Source organism: Perca flavescens, chromosome 15, assembly GCF_004354835.1.
Source record: "Perca flavescens isolate YP-PL-M2 chromosome 15, PFLA_1.0, whole genome shotgun sequence".
Taxonomy (NCBI): Eukaryota; Metazoa; Chordata; class Actinopteri; order Perciformes; family Percidae; genus Perca; species Perca flavescens.
In genome coordinates this window covers 9,662,297-9,681,897 of record NC_041345.1, presented here as the reverse complement: position 1 = coordinate 9,681,897, position 19,601 = coordinate 9,662,297, and the positions used below count along the sequence as shown (strand labels likewise).

Here is a 19,601-nt window from a genome sequence, read left to right as displayed (position 1 = left end):
ACAAAAACAGTCAGATGTGTCATGGGTGGCATTGGTTAATTATCTATCTTTTTAAAATCAATAACAGCGTGGTTGCATCTGGCCTCTAATTTGTTTGTTTATTTCAGTTTAAATGCATGACTTTTGTATTTCACATGCTTCTTTGTATTTTGCTTCATTCATGCAGATCTTCAACTTAACAGTAACATTTCTGATCACTCATTGTACAATAACAGCATCATACATTCAAAGAGTATTCTGTCTTTTAATGCTGTATTTGTGTAACATTAGATCTAATGTGCAGTCTGTTTTTGTAGTCTCTTTTCAGTTTCTTCATTGTAACTGTTTGGTTTGTGTTGTGTACTAGAGGTAGAATGGCACACCCTTTGTGGCCATGTTTAATTTCCGTAATGTTGTGTGAAGCCCCCACCCCCTGCAATCCGTGTAGCTCTGTGTGGACTCCCTTGTCTGTGTTTGTGTGCTAGCTCGCGTTGCTCATGTTTTTCTCTGCATCTAATTGGAAAGCTATCCTATCTTTTTATGTTAATTCATAGTATTTCTGTTAGATTTCCTGATCTTTTCATGAGCTCCAATTTCCCAAAACAAATCCATGTAGCTTAGTATTTTAAAATTGTTGTGTTTAAGGGATTAAAAGGTAGATTTTTACCCTGAGATAATTGTGATGCTCTTGCTCTGCACAATGTAAGAGCTGAGAGAAATTGGACTCCTGTGTCTTCTGTTATACTGTGTAGTGTATGTAGTAAACCTCTAACCTTCTCTAGTTTGTGTTTAGCACTTTCCACCTGTCCATGTTAGCCTGTAACATCTTAAAGTGTGTTGTTATGCTGTTGTTATCTTTGTGGTCCAATTTGTTTCTGTATGTTTTGTCCTGTCATTTTGACTCCTGTCTTTGAATGACTATCTGTAATATCACTGTTATTAAGCTTCTTTTCATTACAGGATGAGCTGTCGGACTTCACTGGCTCGAAGTCGGCCACACCAATGTCCACCACGACCTCGGACATGGAGAGGGAAGAAGGGAACAGTAAGAGCACGGAGGTGCAAGCTGCACCCGGGACCAGATCCATATCAGTGGGTAGGGTCAGCCATCATAAAACACTTACAGAATCACATTCATTAGTGGCCTACATGTCTTTTGTCTTTTTTGTTTTATGCAGTATATGACACCAAAGGTTTGGGCTACAATGTTTATATTATTTTTTTTTTTTTTTTAACATTTTTTTTATGGGCATTTACGCCTTTAATGATAGGACAGCTGAGACATGAAAGGAGAGAGAGAGGGGGGAAGACATGCAGGAAAACCATCACAGGATGGACTCGAACCCTGGACCTTCTGCATCGAGGAATAAACCTCTATATATGTGCGCCTGCTCTACCAACTGAGCTAACCGGCCACGGGCTTTTTTTAAACCATTTTTTTTTTTTTTTTTACGGTAATCTAAAAAACGCCCAAACCTGATGCAAAAGTTTGTAGATTGTTACTCACAAACAGCGGTATCCTTCCTTTTCTTTGGTATTTTTGCATGTGCTGTGTCTTACGCAGGTTTGCCTGAAAATGAGGACAACTCGGATGTGCAGGACATCATTGAGTCCACCCCTGAGCTGGACATGGATCTCATTGGATACAAGCCCTGCAGGTAGTACAAAGAACATGCTGTCAGGCCAGTTTCAAACAAAGTTTCACCAGGTATCATAAAAATCACATCCCATCCTGCTCTTATTACTCTTCTAGTACTCCTACTAAAGGCATTGAGAACATGGCATTTGACCGAAACACAGACTCTCTGTTTGAAGAGCTGTCCTCTGCAGGCACTGGGCTCATAGGGGATGTGGATGAAGGGGCCGACCTGCTGGGTGAGTAAAGGCTTTATCTTCGTTGCAACGATGCAGCACTGAAATGGAATAATGTGGCAGCAGTCCTGTCAGATCCTCTGAATACACTTCATATTTCATTTGCGAGAGTTATACCATGGTCATGGTATAAATACTTGTTTGTAATTTGCTTATCGGTGTCTAATACAATCAATGAATTGTACTAGGTATATAAAAGTAAGAGTTTAAGCGTCGCCAGTTGACTTAGGCCCTCTACCCTAAAAAAAACAACCTCAAAAAACAAAAATGCAAATTGTAACTTATCGCCACCAAAAATGTCCACCTATATATCGGTTGTAGAGGCAGCTGTTGTTGTAAGCTTCCCTCAGGATTTCTAACCGGTGAAAATCGTCTCTTCTTTATCAATAAAAGGTACCTCCCTTTTCAAGGTAAAAATGTGGTTGGTTAGTTTCAATGTCATTCCAGAATGAAGCTTTATTCAGTTTTTTGGCAAAGCCATTGATAAATACAGTTATAGAGGGACCACCAATCACAGAAACTTTTAGATTTTTGGAACCAATTATGCAGGGAAGGAAAAATATATTAAATGAAAAAATTAAACTTTTTGATTTTGATGTAGTATGTATGCTTCCCTGCTGCTACAGGCAACGATGGCACTTTTGCTTAAGATATTTAAACATTTACAAATAGATGATAGCATATTTTTTTTTTAAGTGGCCATGGTATAATACTGTAATACACCTAATAAGTTACTTTGAGGTGTCTTGATATTGAAAATAATAGACTCTGTGGAGCAAACAGGCACTTACTTCATGTTGTGGTGTTTTGTTGAAAAGATTGTCACATCAGTTTCTCAATTGGATAGACTAAAAGTGATTATCTTGTTGTATCAGTTAAATGTATTGCATACAAGCGAACTGCACAATAACCCTGAATATTTCTGAAAAGATGCCCATTAAACTGTTACAATGGCTCTCTACTGCTAGGTTTGGCTAGCAGCTGTTGCTCTACTGATAGTACTAGTTTTAATGATAATAATAATAATAATAATAATAATAATAATAATAATAATAATAATAATAATAATAATAATGTAATTCCAACACCTGCTGTTTGCTGCAATGCTGCTCCACTTGCTTTGGTCCAGCTGTGATACTGAGTGTTATCCATCAACCCATGTTAACATCACCTCTCTCTCTCCCGTATCTCATCCCCTGGCTTTTGTCCATAATCCCAGTGGAGTACTCTGGTGTGTATGACCTCAAACCTTTCCTTAGCTAAACATTCTTCTGCAATGTCCCTTTGACCTCTAGTCATTAGTCACTTTCTGCCATATCTGCCATCGTTACCACTCACAGCTTCTCCTTCGTTATGTTTGATAACAGTAGGCATACAGTTGCACAGTTTACATCTTTTCAGCTGCCTACTTTTGACTGCTTTTTTTACAACGTTTGGTGCATGGATGATGGAGTTCAATGCTTCCTTTGTTGGCCTAACTGTTCTTTTTACAGTTTCAGTTCATTTTGTGGCCCTCGTATTTTCCTGTTTTCCTCTTTCTGTAACGCTGCAATTGTTGTATCTTACTAGCTTTAGAGACCCAACAGCATCTTTGCTTGTGGAGTCAACAGCTACACATTTAGCTCTGGCTCCTTCATCATTTTGGTCATTCCACTGTTTCAAACTATATCCGCATTTCTTTCTCTCTTTCTCTCCCTCTCTTCCGTGTCCTTTCCGCCTGACTTGGATTGCATGGTTTTCTCAGACCTTAGTTTGATTGGTAAGACCCCACCCACTCTATCCATCCTTCTCCTGTCAGTCATGTGCCGTTGATTTGTATGTTTGTGGTAGTGTCTTGTGCTGTGAAACCTACAGTGACAAATATCTCACTAGGAGATATTTCACATCCTACGTAGTGCCTTGGTGGATCTTAACCTGTAGTGCTGCTCCAGCATGTTGTCAGTCTGTTTCCTGTGTAATAAAACTCTAATTTAACCATCAACTCTGTTCAGGTATGGGCCGGGAAGTTGAAAATCTCATTCAGGAGAATTCACAACTGCTCGAGACAAAGTAAGTGCATATTTTTTATGTTTTTTTTTCGTGGCATGACTGATATTGTCTTGATCCTTAGTCCATAGCTACAATTTGCTGTCAGTATTTTACAAGTAGACTAAAATGTCCTTGTTCCCGTCTGTCCAGGAATGCTCTGAACGTGGTGAATAAAGACTTGATATTGAAGGTGGACGAGTTGACCTGCGAGAAGGAGATGTTGCAGGGAGAGATGGAGGCTGTGCTGCAGGCCAAGACCAAGCTGGAGGACAAGAACAGAGAGATGGAGGAGGAACTCAAGAAGTAGGTCAACAGTCATAGCCGGTAGCACTCATCAGTTGAATACTACAAGGCTTGTAGTAGTAATTATATTAAAATAACATAACATGATTTTATCAAACGTCATTTGTTTCTACATGCATATGTCGTGCAAGTGTAATAAATGCTCTTTTCCAGAGTGCGACTGGAGGTGGAGGAAATGAAACACAAAACTAAAGATGAAGAAGATGTGAGTCTTTTGCACTTGTACAACAATGTCTGTGATTGCAGACATATACATGTATTTTTTTGCGTGGTAACGTGTGGGTTTAATTGTGCGTTACCACAGAGTGATGTACCTACAGCCCAGAGGAAGCGCTTCACCAGAGTGGAAATGGCCCGAGTGCTGATGGAAAGGAATCAGTACAAAGAGAGACTGATGGAGCTACAGGAAGCCGTGCGGTGGACAGAGATGATCAGGTATATAATCATGTTTTTGTTTACATCCCGGTTATTATTGGCCGGCACTAATTGTACCAGACAGTGGTAGAGTCTCGCTAACTCGGTTACACACTGGATGCGTCGCGCGAGCGTGGCGTTTCTCCTGCCGCTAGGTACAGGGAGGGCTGATCTCGGGACATAGCGCCGACAGATTCAAACTCAGAAAAATGGGTAAGTGGGCTGTCTGTTTATAACAACTTTGTGTAGCTGTAAAGAGCCTATATTGCCTATCTGATGTTGGACCAGATCACTCAGAACACACACTACGTTGTTATCGTAGCCTGTCCTACCATTTATTTACCAGCCTACTGATCTGATTAAAGCAAGACAACGTCGGCAGTATTGACTACAAAATATGTTACAGAATATTTCGTTCTGTATGACGTGCAATATTTGAAAATCCTTTCTCTGAAATTTTTATATCTACATTGATGTCAAAACCTCGAGACTTTCAAACATCAAGATGTCATTTATTAATATGCATTTGTGTCTAAATGACACATTTATATGATATGTATGTATATATGTATATATATATATATATATATATATAAACACATTTTCCTATTCTATTTTGCCTAGAAACGTTTCAAACACGCTCGCATTTCGCGTGAAAAATAGGCGTCGGTTCTATTTCTAGCAGGCGTCTCACACAGGCAGTGTGTAAGTTCTAACCTGTTAACATGGGAGCTGAAATATAAACGGACACGCCACGCGGCTGACACGCTCGCGCGACGCATCCGGTGTGTAACCGGCCTTAATATTCACACACATACAAACTCCCAGTGTCTCGTTGTTCTGTGAGAATGATGTTTGCCGTCTGTCTCATGACATCCAATATTGTGTTTGTGAAGTAGGTGGTATGCAGTGAAAACATCACTGCTCAGAATGACACAGTGGCCATGTAACAGGAGTATACTTTCTGAATTGATGTAGTTAGATAATGTTGCTGCTGTCGTAAACACTCATGCAACGTGATAAACATGGAGACCATCTGAATCCACACTAACTCCTTACTCCGATTCTCCACCGGGCGCGTCTGTGCTGCGTTCCGGCTGCGCCGCTGTTTTGTTCCGTCCTCCGCCGCGCGCCATACCGCACGGGCGTCTCCGAAGCGGAGCATCTTGCTGCCCTAGTCACAGATTATATTGACTCTACTTTGTACTTTACAGAACAATCGCGTGTCTATTAAGCTAGTATCTACCTCCAGGCACTCCTACAGTTAAACTCCATGCCTTCTCTTTTCTTTTCCTTCTCAGATCTGTGATGTGGTATTATGTTTTTCAACGTCCAAGACAAATCTCTCTTCGTCCGTGGTGTTGTAGTGGAGACCTATACGATATTGGGGGGGAGGGAGGGGGTGTTTTGGTAAATTGACTGGATAGTCTCGCTGTTTCACTGCCCAGCTGACCGAACGGCCCGTGGCTCGCCTTACAATAGATCTGCCGCATGTCTTGAGCGGAGAGCTGCTTAACACACGCTTCTGGGAAATGCGCCGTCGCGCGGCTGGTGGAATATTTAAACAGTAGCCATGTTTTCCTTTCTAATTGTCAAGCGAATTTTAAGCAAACCTTTAAAATGTCGTAAAGGAAGCGTTTCCATCAACCGGTTTAGAGCGAAAACTAGACTACGCAAAGTGCAGTTTCGTCACAAGTTGACGTTACGCGTAAATATTTTTTGCAAATTTGAGTAGTAGTAGAATTTTGCCGTTACCATCAACATTTTCTAATGCGATACTTCAAAATGCGCATGAAATACGTCGATGGAAATATGACTGTTGACTTGAATGGCCCGCGATTGCTCGCGGGGTACACGCCACGCGCCCAGAACGCAACGCAGACTCGCCTGGTGGAAATTAGCGGAGTGTTTCCGTTGGACATCCTCAACCTGTGTGTCTTAAAAAACTGACAACACGTAACATGATATCATCTTGTCCTTTTCCTTTAGGGCCTCAAGAGAAAATCCAACACTCTCAGAAAAAAAGAAATCCAGCATCTGGCAGTTGTAAGTCCTCCCAAATGTACAGTTTCTGTTTGTTTGTTTTTTGCTTTCCTTTTGTCAGGCCTTTAACTTTGACAGCCTCTTGAGATCAACTTCTGTAACATTTACTCTCAACTATTCAAATACATTTTTTATTTTTTCTTGTTTTCCTGGGATGTGCTATTGAATTGGCAGCATTAGGTAAAGATGGTTTAATAAACCTTCACCCAGCCAAACCCCCCTCGTTCCCTCCATTCACACAGAAATGCTCCAACTGGATCCAACATTGATATGTCTTATGTGCATCAGTTGTTGTTATCACAAACTGCTCAGACATGACTCTCCCTCTGCCCTCGGGCTTTCCTGTCTCCTGCCTGCTGTGTGCCTTTTTTGGTGTTTTTTTAACTCTGTCTGCTCATAGGGAGCTAAAGAGGGATGGGGTTCCCTCAGCAGCCTAAATACACGTACAAATTGCTGGATTAGTGTTTATGTGTATTTATTTATTTATTTATTTATTTATTGTAACAATGTTTTCCCTATCTGTTCTGCATTGTATAGATAATAGATATCATAGATATAGATAATATGATTCAAAAACCATTCTGAAATAATGAATTACACATGAAGATATTTTATTTACTTTTCTGGAATGTTTTTATCTGTTTATTCAAATTTTTATCTACACATATTAACTGGTTTAATTAATTCATTAGTGTAAAACCATCTAACTTCACACTTCAGATACCTTTTGATACTTTACAATTTGGTTAGTGCTTAAAAAGTATTGATGTGGAATATACCCAGTCACGGTCAAACATGATAGGAAATGCTCAGCTGTTCCACGGCTCCCAGCATGCTTTACTGCATAATGTAAATGTTGGTGGTAGTTGCTTGGTTGTCTGGTCGATTGGTTGGTGACCCGCCCCTCCCCTTCCTTGCTTTTTCCCCTGCCCTCCTGTCTGCTCTGTTCCCCTCTTTGCTTTCTGTAACCTCTTCACCTGCAGCTTCAGCAGACTGTTTAGCTCCTCCTCCAGTTCGCCGGCTATGAAGAAGGTGGAGTCCCAGTCCAACATGAAGTACAACCCCCCTGGCAGCATGGTGAAGAGGAGTAGCACCTTCTCTCAGTTCCCCACAGAGAAGTCCAAGACTTTCGACTTCCTCAATGAAGAGTGAGTAACAGAGTCAAGTGGCTGTGATTTTAGTGTGTATTGGAGAAGGCACAACATGTGAAACTTATGATAGATTGGTAGAAATATTATTTACACCCAACGGCCTGCAGTAATGTACGTGTATATAATGCATCTGTAAGATGATGACATTCCTCCCTCTTTGCTAATCTCGTAGAAAGGACCAGTGCAGCTCACCATCGCGTAAAGAGCAGAAGAGAGCCCAGTACAGACAGGTCAAGGCCCACATGCAGAAGGAGGATGGACGAGTCACGGCACACGGCTGGAGCCTGCCCAGTAAATACAAGGTAGCAAATGAAGGTTTAAATATGAATCAAGTAGGAGGATTTTTTTCCCCCCATTACATCAATAATTATGATTAAGACTGTTCATTTGGATTTGGATTAGCTGTAAAAAAAACAAAACAAAAACAATTTTTTTTTTTAAATTGTCCACCAGATGGAGCTCAACTTCATGAGATTATTCAATTTCAATTCAATTCAATTCAATTTTATTTATAGTATCAAATCATAACATAAGTTATCTTGAGACACTTTACAGATAGAGTAGGTCTAGACCACACTCTATAATTAAAGGCACTGAAATCAGACCTATGCCCAGTGGTATTGCTAGCTGCTGCAGTTTCCATGTTTTGCAATGGCTGATTCAAATTGATGTTGGCTTTCCAAAGAACATTTTACAACCAAGGTGTTTTCTGTAGAACCTATCGCTACTGCAGATGGTCACCGTGTGCAGTGTTACAGAGAGATGCTGGCTTCAAGCAGATTACTTTTTTTTTCAAACTTTTGGTGCAAATCTGTTTTGAAAGCCCGTGTCCTTTGCATGTGCTGGTTATACCCCAACAGGTGGCAAATGGTGGACAGGTGGAGAACAAGATGAACTTGCCTGTACCAGTGTACTTGAGACCGCTGGATCAGAAAGATGCTTCCATGAAGGTACATATAGCTCTAGATAATACTTAGCTACATGCAGTATACTGTGTGCCTTTTTGTAAATTTCTTTAAATTTAGAATAACATCTGAGATATATATATATATATATATATATATATATATATTTATTTATTTAACATCTTTTTTCTCTGTTCCCTAGCTGTGGTGTGCTGCAGGGGTCAACCTGTCTGGAGGGAAGACATTACCAGAGTTCATGAGGCAGATGAAGGGTTCTCAGAGTAGCCTGGACCAGTTAGAGCAAGAGAGTAAGGTAAGAGTAAGTAATCCAAGGAAGAGGTATTGCACTTTCTAAATTCAGAAAGTTCTGTGGAGCTTGTCGGCTGATTTAGTGTTGTCTGTAAGGATCATGAGAAAGGGGAGCAGGAGAAGGAGCTGGTCCTTCAGGACGAGACATCCAGTAGGGTGTGGGTGTGCACCAGCACCCACTCCTCCACCAAGGTGATGGTGCTGGACGCCAGTCAGCCCTCTGACCTACTCGACTGCTTCTACGCCTGCAACACCCACGTCGTCTGCATTGCCAGCGTGCCAGGTAGGCTGAGTCACATGTTTGTGTGGGATGGATTAGTTGGGTTTTCTTTGTCTTTCATGTCTGCATCATTTCTTTTCTACTCTATCAGCACTGTAAGGTTGTTTGTGTTGTTTTTACAGGCGTGTTGGAGTCTGATTATTTGGCAGGTGAGGAGGTACCCCAAGACCTGGAGGCTAGCCAAGGTGACGGGGTGTCACTGGCCGGCAGCGTGGCCAGCGTGGGCTCAGCAGGCAGCGATGGTGCCATGGCAGCAGAGGGGACCACTGCCATTCCCCAGACGGCCAGCACAGGTGTCACCGACCAGCCGGCTGAGCACAGCGGCATCTCTAGCTCTGGTACACTAGTTATCTTTGAATAATCCACACTTTCTCCAAACAACTGAAGATATTGAAAATGCCAACTATATTTCAAAAGGCCTATGTAACATATTCCCACACCTATTTACAACCTTTGCCTTACTTTTAACTTTTGGATATTATTATTATTTTTTTTAATCTATTTTAGTTGTGGGACTATGTTTTCTACCTCGCTGTAAATCACTTTTTGTAGTTGCAATAATGTAATTTCCCTGCTGTTATTAGTTTCATCTTGTATATTAATTACTCCACTCATGGTTCTAAAGAACATGTGATTTGCTGTAAATAAGTACTCCACTTTTTTCACGTGAACACGCTCATTGCTGGATTGCAAAACCAGTTGATAACTAGCTTTGTGATACTGGTTATCACAAAGCTCCCTCCGTCCCCAAACCTTCCTGTATCATCAATTTAACTGCTAATTAACCCTGTGATCCACGATGACCACAGTTGAGCTGTCCAGAGAGACCAGTCCAGCAGAAGACGGCGTTCCTGCGGCGGAAGAGGCAACGGAAGCAACGGAGGCTAATGCTGGCGTTGGCGAAGAAGAAGAGGAAGACCAGGGAGCGGATCAAAACCAGCCAGGAATCTATACGGAGCATGTGTTCACCGACCCGCTGGGGGTGGGACCCACTGACTCCCCTTCTGCTGATGCACAGAGGTGAGCAGTGATGTTCTAGATTATCACTTCTAAAGTTGTTGGGTGGTTTTAGTAAACACTAAGATGCGGGATAAGGTTCAACGTGCAAATCGCAATGAGGAAAAATAAAGTAATTGTATGCTCGGTACACAGGTCCAGCATTTTAAACACTTAGTACCAACACACTCTTAAAAAAAAGTAAAATTAGCTACAGTTCTTAATAATCAACTGGTCTTTTCAAGTTAGTAGTATCCAATTGTCTTTACATTTTCAACATGTCAACATTTGTCCTTCTAAAAAAAAAACTGATGTGCCTGAACACAAAAAATTGGGTAGAAGTATGTAGTGTTTCCTCCCCTGGTATGCATTACAAAATAAAATAAAGGGTAGGATATTTAGCTTATAGGAATTGTTAATAAGAACAATCCTAGTAACAGTGATACAGTAGACGGGCATTCAGAAAGCGCAGAGCTCCGCCAAGGCATGCCCTATCTCACAATGTTAATGCAGTGTGAATTTTCAGTCAGGAACTCATTTTTCAGATCATCCTGACGCCACATGAACGCGGCACAAACGCCCTATCTTGCAGCGTTAACAAAAGTGAAAAATAACTTCCGCCCTGTGATTTGGATCCGCTCCAAAATGTAATGGGCTCTTCCTTGGCCCGTGATGCTACACCCTTTCACTAAGTTTAATGAAAATCAGGTCTGTAGTTCAGAAGTTTGTAGTTGTCGTAATCCTGCTGACAGACAAACAACCGAACCAAAAACATAACCTCTTTGACAGAGGTAATAATAAATTATATTTAAATAGGTCTGCACAATTTTGTATGAAGGATGCATTTGAAAAACCTGTGACTCTTCTGCCTTCTGTGATCCAGGGGCTGCGGGCACGATGACGAGACTTCCTTTCTAGAAGTCTCCAACCCATCAGACGGGGAAGTTCTGAGGATGAGCAGCGCCCTACCCACCATGTGGCTGGGAGCGCAGAATGGATGGTGAGCAGAACAACAGCCAGTAGAAGGCAGCAGCCCAATATATAAGAGCTGGCACTCGCACAACAAATAGAATGTGCGACTGAAGATCAAGCCTGTTTTAATCCAGTGATTGTTCTATTTTAATTATTGTTTGATCACGCTACCTTTTTATTGTGAGCATATGAATCCATTCAGGTATCACCAGCTCTATTTTTGTAATCTAGTTTGAAATAATCAGCCTTTTTTCATCTCTCCGTCTCTCCCTCTTAAGTCTGTATGTGCACTCGTCTGTGGCTCGATGGAGGAAGTGTCTCCATGCCATCAAGCTGAAAGACTCAATCCTTAGCATAGTGTAAGTACTAAGTCGGTTGTGTAGTTATTCAGGAGCACACACCCCAAATACAGATTTATTACTTCAGGAAGAAATGTGTAAAAACAGTGTTTTTTTTTTTTTTTATCTCTTCTTACAGACATGTTAAAGGGAGAGTCCTGGTAGCTCTGGCTGATGGGACATTAGCAATTTTCCACAGAGGCATTGGTGAGTCTGTGGGTTAGCGTAAGAAACAGGTTTAGGCCTGCAGAAATATAAAAAACAATTATCTTTCAGTTTTTTGCATTTGATTCCGTTTTTTGGTATGAAAAAGCAACACACTGTCAGAGTTAATTTGACCATATTTTTGATATTTGTGAATGTTGTAATATCTAGCAATTAATGAGGAAGCTATAAATATCAGAAGTTATTTCACATATTTTATCGTATTTACACTGCTGGAGGTATTTTTGTATTATTTTCTGATTTTATGCCATGAAGATCAATCATTCTCAAGTCTTTTTGTTTCTCCCAAGCAGATGGTCAGTGGGATTTAACCAACTACCACCTGTTGGATCTGGGTCGGCCCCACCACTCTATCCGCTGTATGACCGTAGTCCATGACAAGGTGTGGTGCGGCTACAGGAACAAGATCTACGTCATCCAGCCTAAGGCCATGAGGATAGAGGTACAGCTGTCAACGTTATGCAATAAACATTCCGTCTGAATGAGGTTTCTGTTCCAATCCTGTCTTTCGACAAAGCCCAGACCAACAGTATAGTGTATAACCTTACCTTTTACCTAAACATGTCTTACAGTGACCAGAAAATCCTTCATTTAACATTTCCAATTTTTTTTTAAATCAATTTTTTATTTTTATATTTTTGAACATACAGAACAGACAAACACAATTGAACAAGAACAAAAATCCTCTCCCACCCTCTGCGGTCTCTAATTCTTGTGATGCTGATGTCATTACGACTGATACTTGTGCTGCTGCGTTTTTCCATAGATCTATAGTCGATGATTTGGAATTGTTAATCCTTGCTGTAGAGAGCTCAAGCATAACTATGTCTAGAAAATACGCAAACTATTTTATACAAAGCGAGTTGGGGGGGGGGGAGCCAGCGCTGAGCTGAGCTATCATTTTCTTGGTTGCAGTTAAGCCGGCTAGCCAAATTTTCTTCTTCGTCTCCCAAGCAGGTGTAATTTTGAGTCGTCGTTAAGTAACAAAACAATCGGGTCAGTAGGAATTCAACATCCTATCACATCAGATATTATTGATGTTGTTTTATTCCAGAACTCATGCACCTGTTCACACTCCCAGACCATGTGCAGGAAAGTTCCAGTTTGTTCAGGTTGGCAGAACGTGCAATAGGGGTTCTTGGAACAATGGAAAATGTCCCAAACTGTCTCCCAATTAATTGCGTTCCCCTCAGGGCTCAGCTCTCGCTCATTTCCACATTATTCTAACGTCACATCATCTTAATCCCTCATGTCTGAGCAGAAGTCGTTTGATGCTCATCCTCGCAAGGAGAGTCAGGTGCGGCAGCTGGCCTGGGTTGGGGACGGCATCTGGGTGTCCATCCGACTGGATTCAACTCTACGCTTGTTTCACGCCCACACCTACCAGCACCTCCAGGACGTGGACATCGAGCCCTACGTCAGCAAGATGTTGGGTACGAATACTTTTCTCTGCCTAGTACCTGCCTAGTCAGTGCTCTCAGAAACCCTTATCTCTTCTCAGACTTTTATCTGACCAGACCATTGTTATTTACATTGTTTACGTTGTTGAGAGCAGCATCTGTATATTGTATTTAGATGCTGAACTCCTTCCTCCAGATGTTTAGCACGTGGATTGAAACCGCAAACAAGTGTGTGTTCTGTGTGTGTTGCAGGTACGGGTAAACTGGGCTTCTCGTTTGTGAGAATCACAGCTCTGATGGTGTCCTGCAGCCGACTCTGGGTGGGGACAGGAAACGGCGTCATCATTTCCATCCCTCTGTCTGAAGGTATCACACACCTGCACAACAGCTACAGCCCGCTCAGGTTTACCCCATACATCTCCTGAACATTCCCTTTTAATTTTACATTTTAATTAACATATTTAACAAAAAAAAAAAATGGAATAAAATAAATATATATTTATTTATTTGTGTTTGTGTGTGTGTGTGTGTGTGTATGTATATATATATACTTCTTACTGTGTATCTGCGTCCTAGATTTCTTCTAAGGCACATTCAGACAATGTAGCAATTGTTATCATTTTCCTTCAGTACTCTGTCTGGGTTTGCAGTATATTCTTAGGTTTTCTCCGGCCAAATATTTGGCGGTCCAATCAGCGAACAGAGGGAGTGGCTGAGAACGATGACGTTGAGGATGTGCGCTAGAAAGATGCGAGCGAAGCCATTCGGTCCATTGTGGCAACACTGCCGAATATCCAGAAGTTAAAGCCCGAGCAAGAACAATCTTTGCTGAGTTGAAAAGTTTGATTTTCCAGCTCGCTCCGTTAGTGGTGAAGGAGTTGGATAAGGCGAACGCTAGCGATGCTAATGCTGAATGTAAGCCGATAGTTGTTGTTGTCGGTCTCCCCTCTTGTTGCACATGCGCGTGACATACGTCCCGACCAAACGTTAGCGATTGGTTATGGCAGATCAGGGTGGCTCTGGGCAGATCCAATAGTTTTAAACTTCAACAGAGTACCCGCCTTCAAGGAAGTTTACACTTGTCAATGGAGAGTGGTCAGACTCTCTGTACAAATGAAATGTACCAGAGTCTGGTAGGACCAGGCTAAATCAGGTTGCCATGGATACAGGTCTCACAGTCACGGTGTAGCTCACACAACACCATTGGGCAGGTTCCTTTTGCACGGCTTTGTTCTCAGTAAAAACTGAGGAGTGCTGCTCTCTTTCAAATATTAAAACTATTTTGAGCTTGTAAACTAGTTTTCTTCCCTTGTCTCCATATTCTTCCTTTTTTTTCTCTTCTGCGCAGTTCACTCGCTTCTTGTTCTCTGTCTTGACCTGCTCCTACCATGGAGTGTGAATTTGTGAGAAAGTGTTGAAGAGCTTGGTCCTCTTTTTGTTTAAACTCTAGCTTCTCTCCAACGGGCTCAGAAGCATGGAGCTCTCTTTTTGCACAGGTGTCTTTTTCTATGCTTTAAAAAAAAAAGAAAAAAGAGAGAGAGCAAACAGACATGAACCCACTAACCGCTCTGCTGTCTGTCTGACAGACTGTTGCTACCTCTGCTCATAACCCTGCTTAGACTTGTTTTACAGATGGGAAATCTGTGTATATGTGTGTGTGTGTGTGTGTGTGTGTGTGTGGCGCGTGTGTGTGCCTCAGTGTACCATTAAGTTCCTGCTCTCACTTCCCTTTTTGTCTTTTGCACGGCCCCCTTGACCCGCAGCTGGCCTTCTTGTGCGAAAAAACAGATAATATTCACATTGTGACATCAATAGTTTTTATTAATTCCTTTCTTATTCTGCAGCCAACAAGACAACGGGAATAGTGCCAAATCGGCCTGGCAGTGCTGTACGGGTTTACGGTGATGACAGTTCAGACTGTGCCATGCAGGGCAGCTTTGTGCCATACTGCTCCATGGCCCACGCCCAGCTGTGTTTCCATGGACATCGAGATGCTGTCAAGTTTTTTGTTGCCGTGCCAGGTAAGCGATGAGCGTCTGTAAAGTGGCAGAAGCGGTGACAAATGCTGCAAAATTATCTTTGGGTTTTGTACTGTTGGTCAGACAAAACAAGGCATTTGAAGACATTACCTGGGATGGGTGTGTTTTAATTATTGTTTTGACTTTTAATAGACAAAACAATTAATAAGCAAAATACTCTGCAGATTAACTGATAATTAACGCAAATGTAAGTTGCAGCCTGGCATTTATGCATCTTCATTATGCACAATTTTGTGAATGCCAATAATTTGAATAGAAGTTTACCGAAAATACATTTCCAACAAAGCTTTGACAATGAAATAATTCTTTGAAAATGGCAGTGGCTTCCTGATGACAGCTTCCCCTAACTGTAAGCAAATGTTTTTTGACTCCTGGTCATTTGACTTGTTGTCACAGGTCAGGCGATGCCCCCTCCAGGCAGTGCAGATTCAGGCTCCGATGACCCTCCATCTGAATCCTCTGACACAGCAACCTCTGAGCCCAAAACATTCCTGGTCATGAGTGGAGGCGAAGGCTACATTGACTTCAGAATGGGTGAGCATGTCCCACCACTGGCACTAGTGACAAAACAGAGATGTAGTGCAAAGTATTCACTTAGGTGGAGCCAACAAGTAGCGTCCATGTTTCCCCTTAGTGAAATCCCAAATATTAAAGGTTGCATTTGAATCCACATGAGAAGTAATATAGCTGTTTAGTATAGTATACTGTCAGACTTTACCCTTGTGTTGTCTTCCCGTCGAACATAAACTTGTTGTCCGTCTGGGTCAAAATTGAAAATGGTGCTTTTTTTTAATGCTTTTTGGCACTTTTTTAACAGTTTTTGTCACTTTTTTTTTTTTTATTCATGGTCAATGAACAAATCGATATCCGAATGCGAATGAACGGACTCCATATGAGGCTCCTTTTTCAACTACAAGGTCAATATTGTTTTTCAATAACGACAAAACAAGAAATAATCCGTGCATTTATATGGAACTAAGCTTTAGGAGCTTTCCATCTTTACTCTCCTCCCTGTTATGTTGCATTCAGAGATCAATTGTTTTTGACTAATAAAATGGCTGTGGTCAGAAACAAGAAGAGCTACGGTGAGTTGTTCAAAACAAAAATACGGTAAATCTTAAAAGTGGCGATTCCGTCCTAAATATGCTTTTAAACGAAATTTTGACTCACAAAAAAGACCCTAGGTTGCATTTTGGCGAGAGTTACGCTTTATGATCAGAGGACGTTGAGTGGATCACAGACTGGTTTATATATCAAAGTTTAGTCAGGATACCGTTTTAAAACTATTTTTTTTTTCTCAAATGCTATAAAGTTGAATAAAACACCCACAATTCAAAGGAAGTAATCATTAACTTTACCTGCGAAGAATGTTGTATGGCGTCGATACAACGTACACCCATGCATCCATGTTATTTTTGGGCAATTTGGTTAAAAGAAACCCATATTTCTGATATAAAAAACTTTGAAAACGGGTCAAATTTGACCCGAGGACAACACAAGGGTTGACGCTGGTTAAATTGGTGCAAAACCAACCCTACATCTCCACGGTGACACACCTGGTATGCTGTTTGTTTGACTCATCGTCGTCCTCCTCAGGCGATGAAGGCGGTGAGTTGGACGGTTTATCAGAACCAACAGCCAGCCAGCAGTCCCCACCTACCAAGGCCGAGCGAAGCCACCTCATCGTCTGGCAGGTCACAACCTCACTTGACTGAAAGAAGAAAGGAAAAAAAAAAAATCAGACTGTTGTGTCAACACCACGGCCGCCCACCAAACCCCCCGCATGACCTCCTCAAAGTTTTTAATTTGGTATCACTGATTGTTCTTAATGCCTGAGTCGTTGACTACTTTGTAAAAAAAAATATTTTTAGTCCATGTTTTGTACAGTTTATTCTTTATGAATTTGAATTAGGTAAGGTGAGGTTTATGTTAACTTAAAGAAAACGTCCAAGGTCCAAGTGTTCCTTTCTGCTGGTCTGCATGTTGGAAAAGCCGGTGCACACTGGAAAAGGCCAAGTTTATGCAACTAAAGTTGTGGGCATTGTTTGATCAGGTAATGTATGGAAGTTGTTGGTCTCCCAAATTTAAAAAAAAGGGTTTAGATGTGAAAGATAAAAGGGAAAAGCGCTTGAAGCAGTTTTGCGGTCATTAAAAAAGGAACAGAAAGTTAAATTGAAGTATAGTTTCTACATTATACACATAAGACTTTTACATTTGTCCGTAAGTATATGAGCATCAGGTGTGTATGCATTCACTGATCATTATTATTATTATTATTATTATTATTATTATTATTATTTTCTTAACCATTAGGGCTGGGTGTCAAAATATGTCTCCTGCAAGTCAAAATGTCTAAAAAATTTTAAAAGGTTAAATTCTTTGAATGTGTTATCTGAGGCTGATTACTCTACTGTACACTCTGATTATTAAAAAAGCAGATTACATTAAATGTGATTTTATTCAGCAAAAGTCGGATAAAACCCTTTTGAGAGGTTGTATTAATATTGAGTGACACCGAGCTCTATTTGCCACAGGTCTACGTTTTATGACATGAGTAATGTCTAAGCAGTTTGGGTACTGCTACTGAATAGAGGAACCAGCTTACTGTACTGTAGGTTAGCGTTAGCCTGCATGGGGAAATTCTGTATCCTCGTCCAAGTGTGTGTTTGCCTGCTCGGACGTTTTAAGCTAAACCCTTGTCTGTCGTGTGAGGGGAAATCTGCCTGTGCCACCAGCTTGGTGCTTCCTGTTTGCTTCAGTTTATTGGCACTTTAAAATGTTAGATGTTAGTTGCTTGAGGTTTGGAAGAACACCCATGGTAATATACACCACACTACTATGTGTTAATTGTGTTAGGGGAAAAAATTTACAAATATGGGTAGCAAGGTGTCACCCAAGTAACCAAAGGACGAAAGAAGAAGCACCGTGAAACTGACTATTTCATTATTTTTATGTTTTGCTACTTAAAACGTCTTGTGATTCTAATAATTTGAGGGTATACATGTGTATTTTCAGGGCGTCATCTTATTGGGAAATGAGTTTGAATAAGGGAATTTGACTAACATTTTTGTGAGGCAACTTCTAATGGACATGGACACAGCACTAAAGGGAGTCTCTGCTGATTGCTTCATCATTCCTTGTTTTCTTAATACATTTGGAGGCCCGGAAGGCAATTATTGTCATAATTTTTTTGGTTGTTATTTTGTTGTTCATGTTTTGTATCATGTGCGAGACACTTTTATTAAGTATTTTGATGATGACTGTAACACGATTGCAGAATACCAATATTAAGCAGGTGTTTGTTTTTTATATCTGAAAAGTTGGGCCAAGATTGGTCTTCAGTCCATTTCAAAATAGTAACTTTCTATTTTGTTTTTGCCATTCCAGTATTTATTTCCTTTGTTATGGAACCTATCTTGGTTCAGAATGTAACTTTCTACGTGAGCAAAATATAATGGGAGGCTATTGTAAACAAAATAGTCCAGTGAGTTACGTGATTGTTGATAATGGTCAAATAAAAGGAATAAATGTAATCATGTAGGAAATTTCTGACAAACCATGAGATCAAAGTGTGCAAACCATAACTTGGTGGTTTTTGAACAACTCATTCATGTACAAAGCTATGCATGTTTTTTTTGTTTTTTTAAAAGAGGACACTGCTATGTTTTCAGCTAAATCTCTGTTTATTGCCACCGTTTTGGGTGGGGTGGATGTCTACATGTGTGTTTGTGTGTACATGTTGGAGTTTGAACGCAGGACACATTTGTCAGTGTGCGTTTGATTTTGCAAATGTGCGGTGTATGTGTGTTCACTGTATGTCCATCTGTAATACCCCAGAGACTGGTCACATTTACTCGTTGCACCGGGCTTCTCTGAACGCCATAACGGCGGTTCCTCCTGGTCAATGTTTGCTAAAACAGCATCATAGCCTTATTTTTAACAATCTATTAAACTCAGTTTCATGGAGACGTTTCTGTTATCATGTGTCTCATTGATAATAAATGTTTTTTTCACTCTGAAAGATGTTGCAAAGTGTGTTAAAGGCCCTGAAAGCCTATTTTCTCAATCAGCTTGTTAAAGGACAATTCCGCCGCAAAACAAACCTAGGGGTTAACAACAGATGTGTACCCACTTGATCGTTCTATGGGACATGTTTTCATGCTAATCAAATGTGTTTGTAGCTTGAAACAAGCTAGCGCGGACCGCTGATTAGCTTACAACGCTAGTATTCGGGGCTCAGGGAAAGTAAAAACAAATCGCGATTTATACCACTTAAAAGGCTCAAAATATCACCACACTTCAACGGTAGCATAACGAAGGTCCCTACATGTTAACCAAAGCATTAAG

General features: G+C 40.9%; 1 protein-coding gene across 7 annotated transcripts in view; it reads left to right on the top strand.

Annotated features, from left to right (window-relative positions):
• spag9a (sperm associated antigen 9a) overlaps positions 1–19,222 on the top strand; it is a 31,810-nt gene extending 12,588 nt beyond the window's left edge. For 3 of the 7 annotated variants that reach the window (XM_028599048.1, XM_028599045.1, XM_028599043.1), the window contains 25 exons: positions 940–1,075; positions 1,544–1,637; positions 1,733–1,854; positions 3,071–3,082; positions 3,843–3,900; positions 4,030–4,182; positions 4,336–4,387; positions 4,487–4,617; positions 6,586–6,642; positions 7,623–7,787; positions 7,963–8,092; positions 8,651–8,740; positions 8,898–9,008; positions 9,101–9,287; positions 9,407–9,622; positions 10,094–10,304; positions 11,164–11,280; positions 11,531–11,611; positions 11,730–11,797; positions 12,106–12,257; positions 13,077–13,248; positions 13,468–13,581; positions 15,060–15,236; positions 15,651–15,788; positions 16,851–19,222. In XM_028599048.1, the coding sequence (XP_028454849.1) occupies positions 940–1,075; positions 1,544–1,637; positions 1,733–1,854; positions 3,071–3,082; positions 3,843–3,900; positions 4,030–4,182; positions 4,336–4,387; positions 4,487–4,617; positions 6,586–6,642; positions 7,623–7,787; positions 7,963–8,092; positions 8,651–8,740; positions 8,898–9,008; positions 9,101–9,287; positions 9,407–9,622; positions 10,094–10,304; positions 11,164–11,280; positions 11,531–11,611; positions 11,730–11,797; positions 12,106–12,257; positions 13,077–13,248; positions 13,468–13,581; positions 15,060–15,236; positions 15,651–15,788; positions 16,851–16,969 (3,063 nt within the window). In that variant the 3' untranslated portion in view covers positions 16,970–19,222. The remainder of the gene's footprint in view (positions 1–939; positions 1,076–1,543; positions 1,638–1,732; positions 1,855–3,070; positions 3,083–3,842; positions 3,901–4,029; positions 4,183–4,335; positions 4,388–4,486; positions 4,618–6,585; positions 6,643–7,622; positions 7,788–7,962; positions 8,093–8,650; positions 8,741–8,897; positions 9,009–9,100; positions 9,288–9,406; positions 9,623–10,093; positions 10,305–11,163; positions 11,281–11,530; positions 11,612–11,729; positions 11,798–12,105; positions 12,258–13,076; positions 13,249–13,467; positions 13,582–15,059; positions 15,237–15,650; positions 15,789–16,850) is intronic. The other 4 variants (XM_028599050.1, XM_028599049.1, XM_028599044.1 and 1 more) reach the window with 3 other exon arrangements.
• Positions 19,223–19,601: the final 379 nt, after the last annotated feature.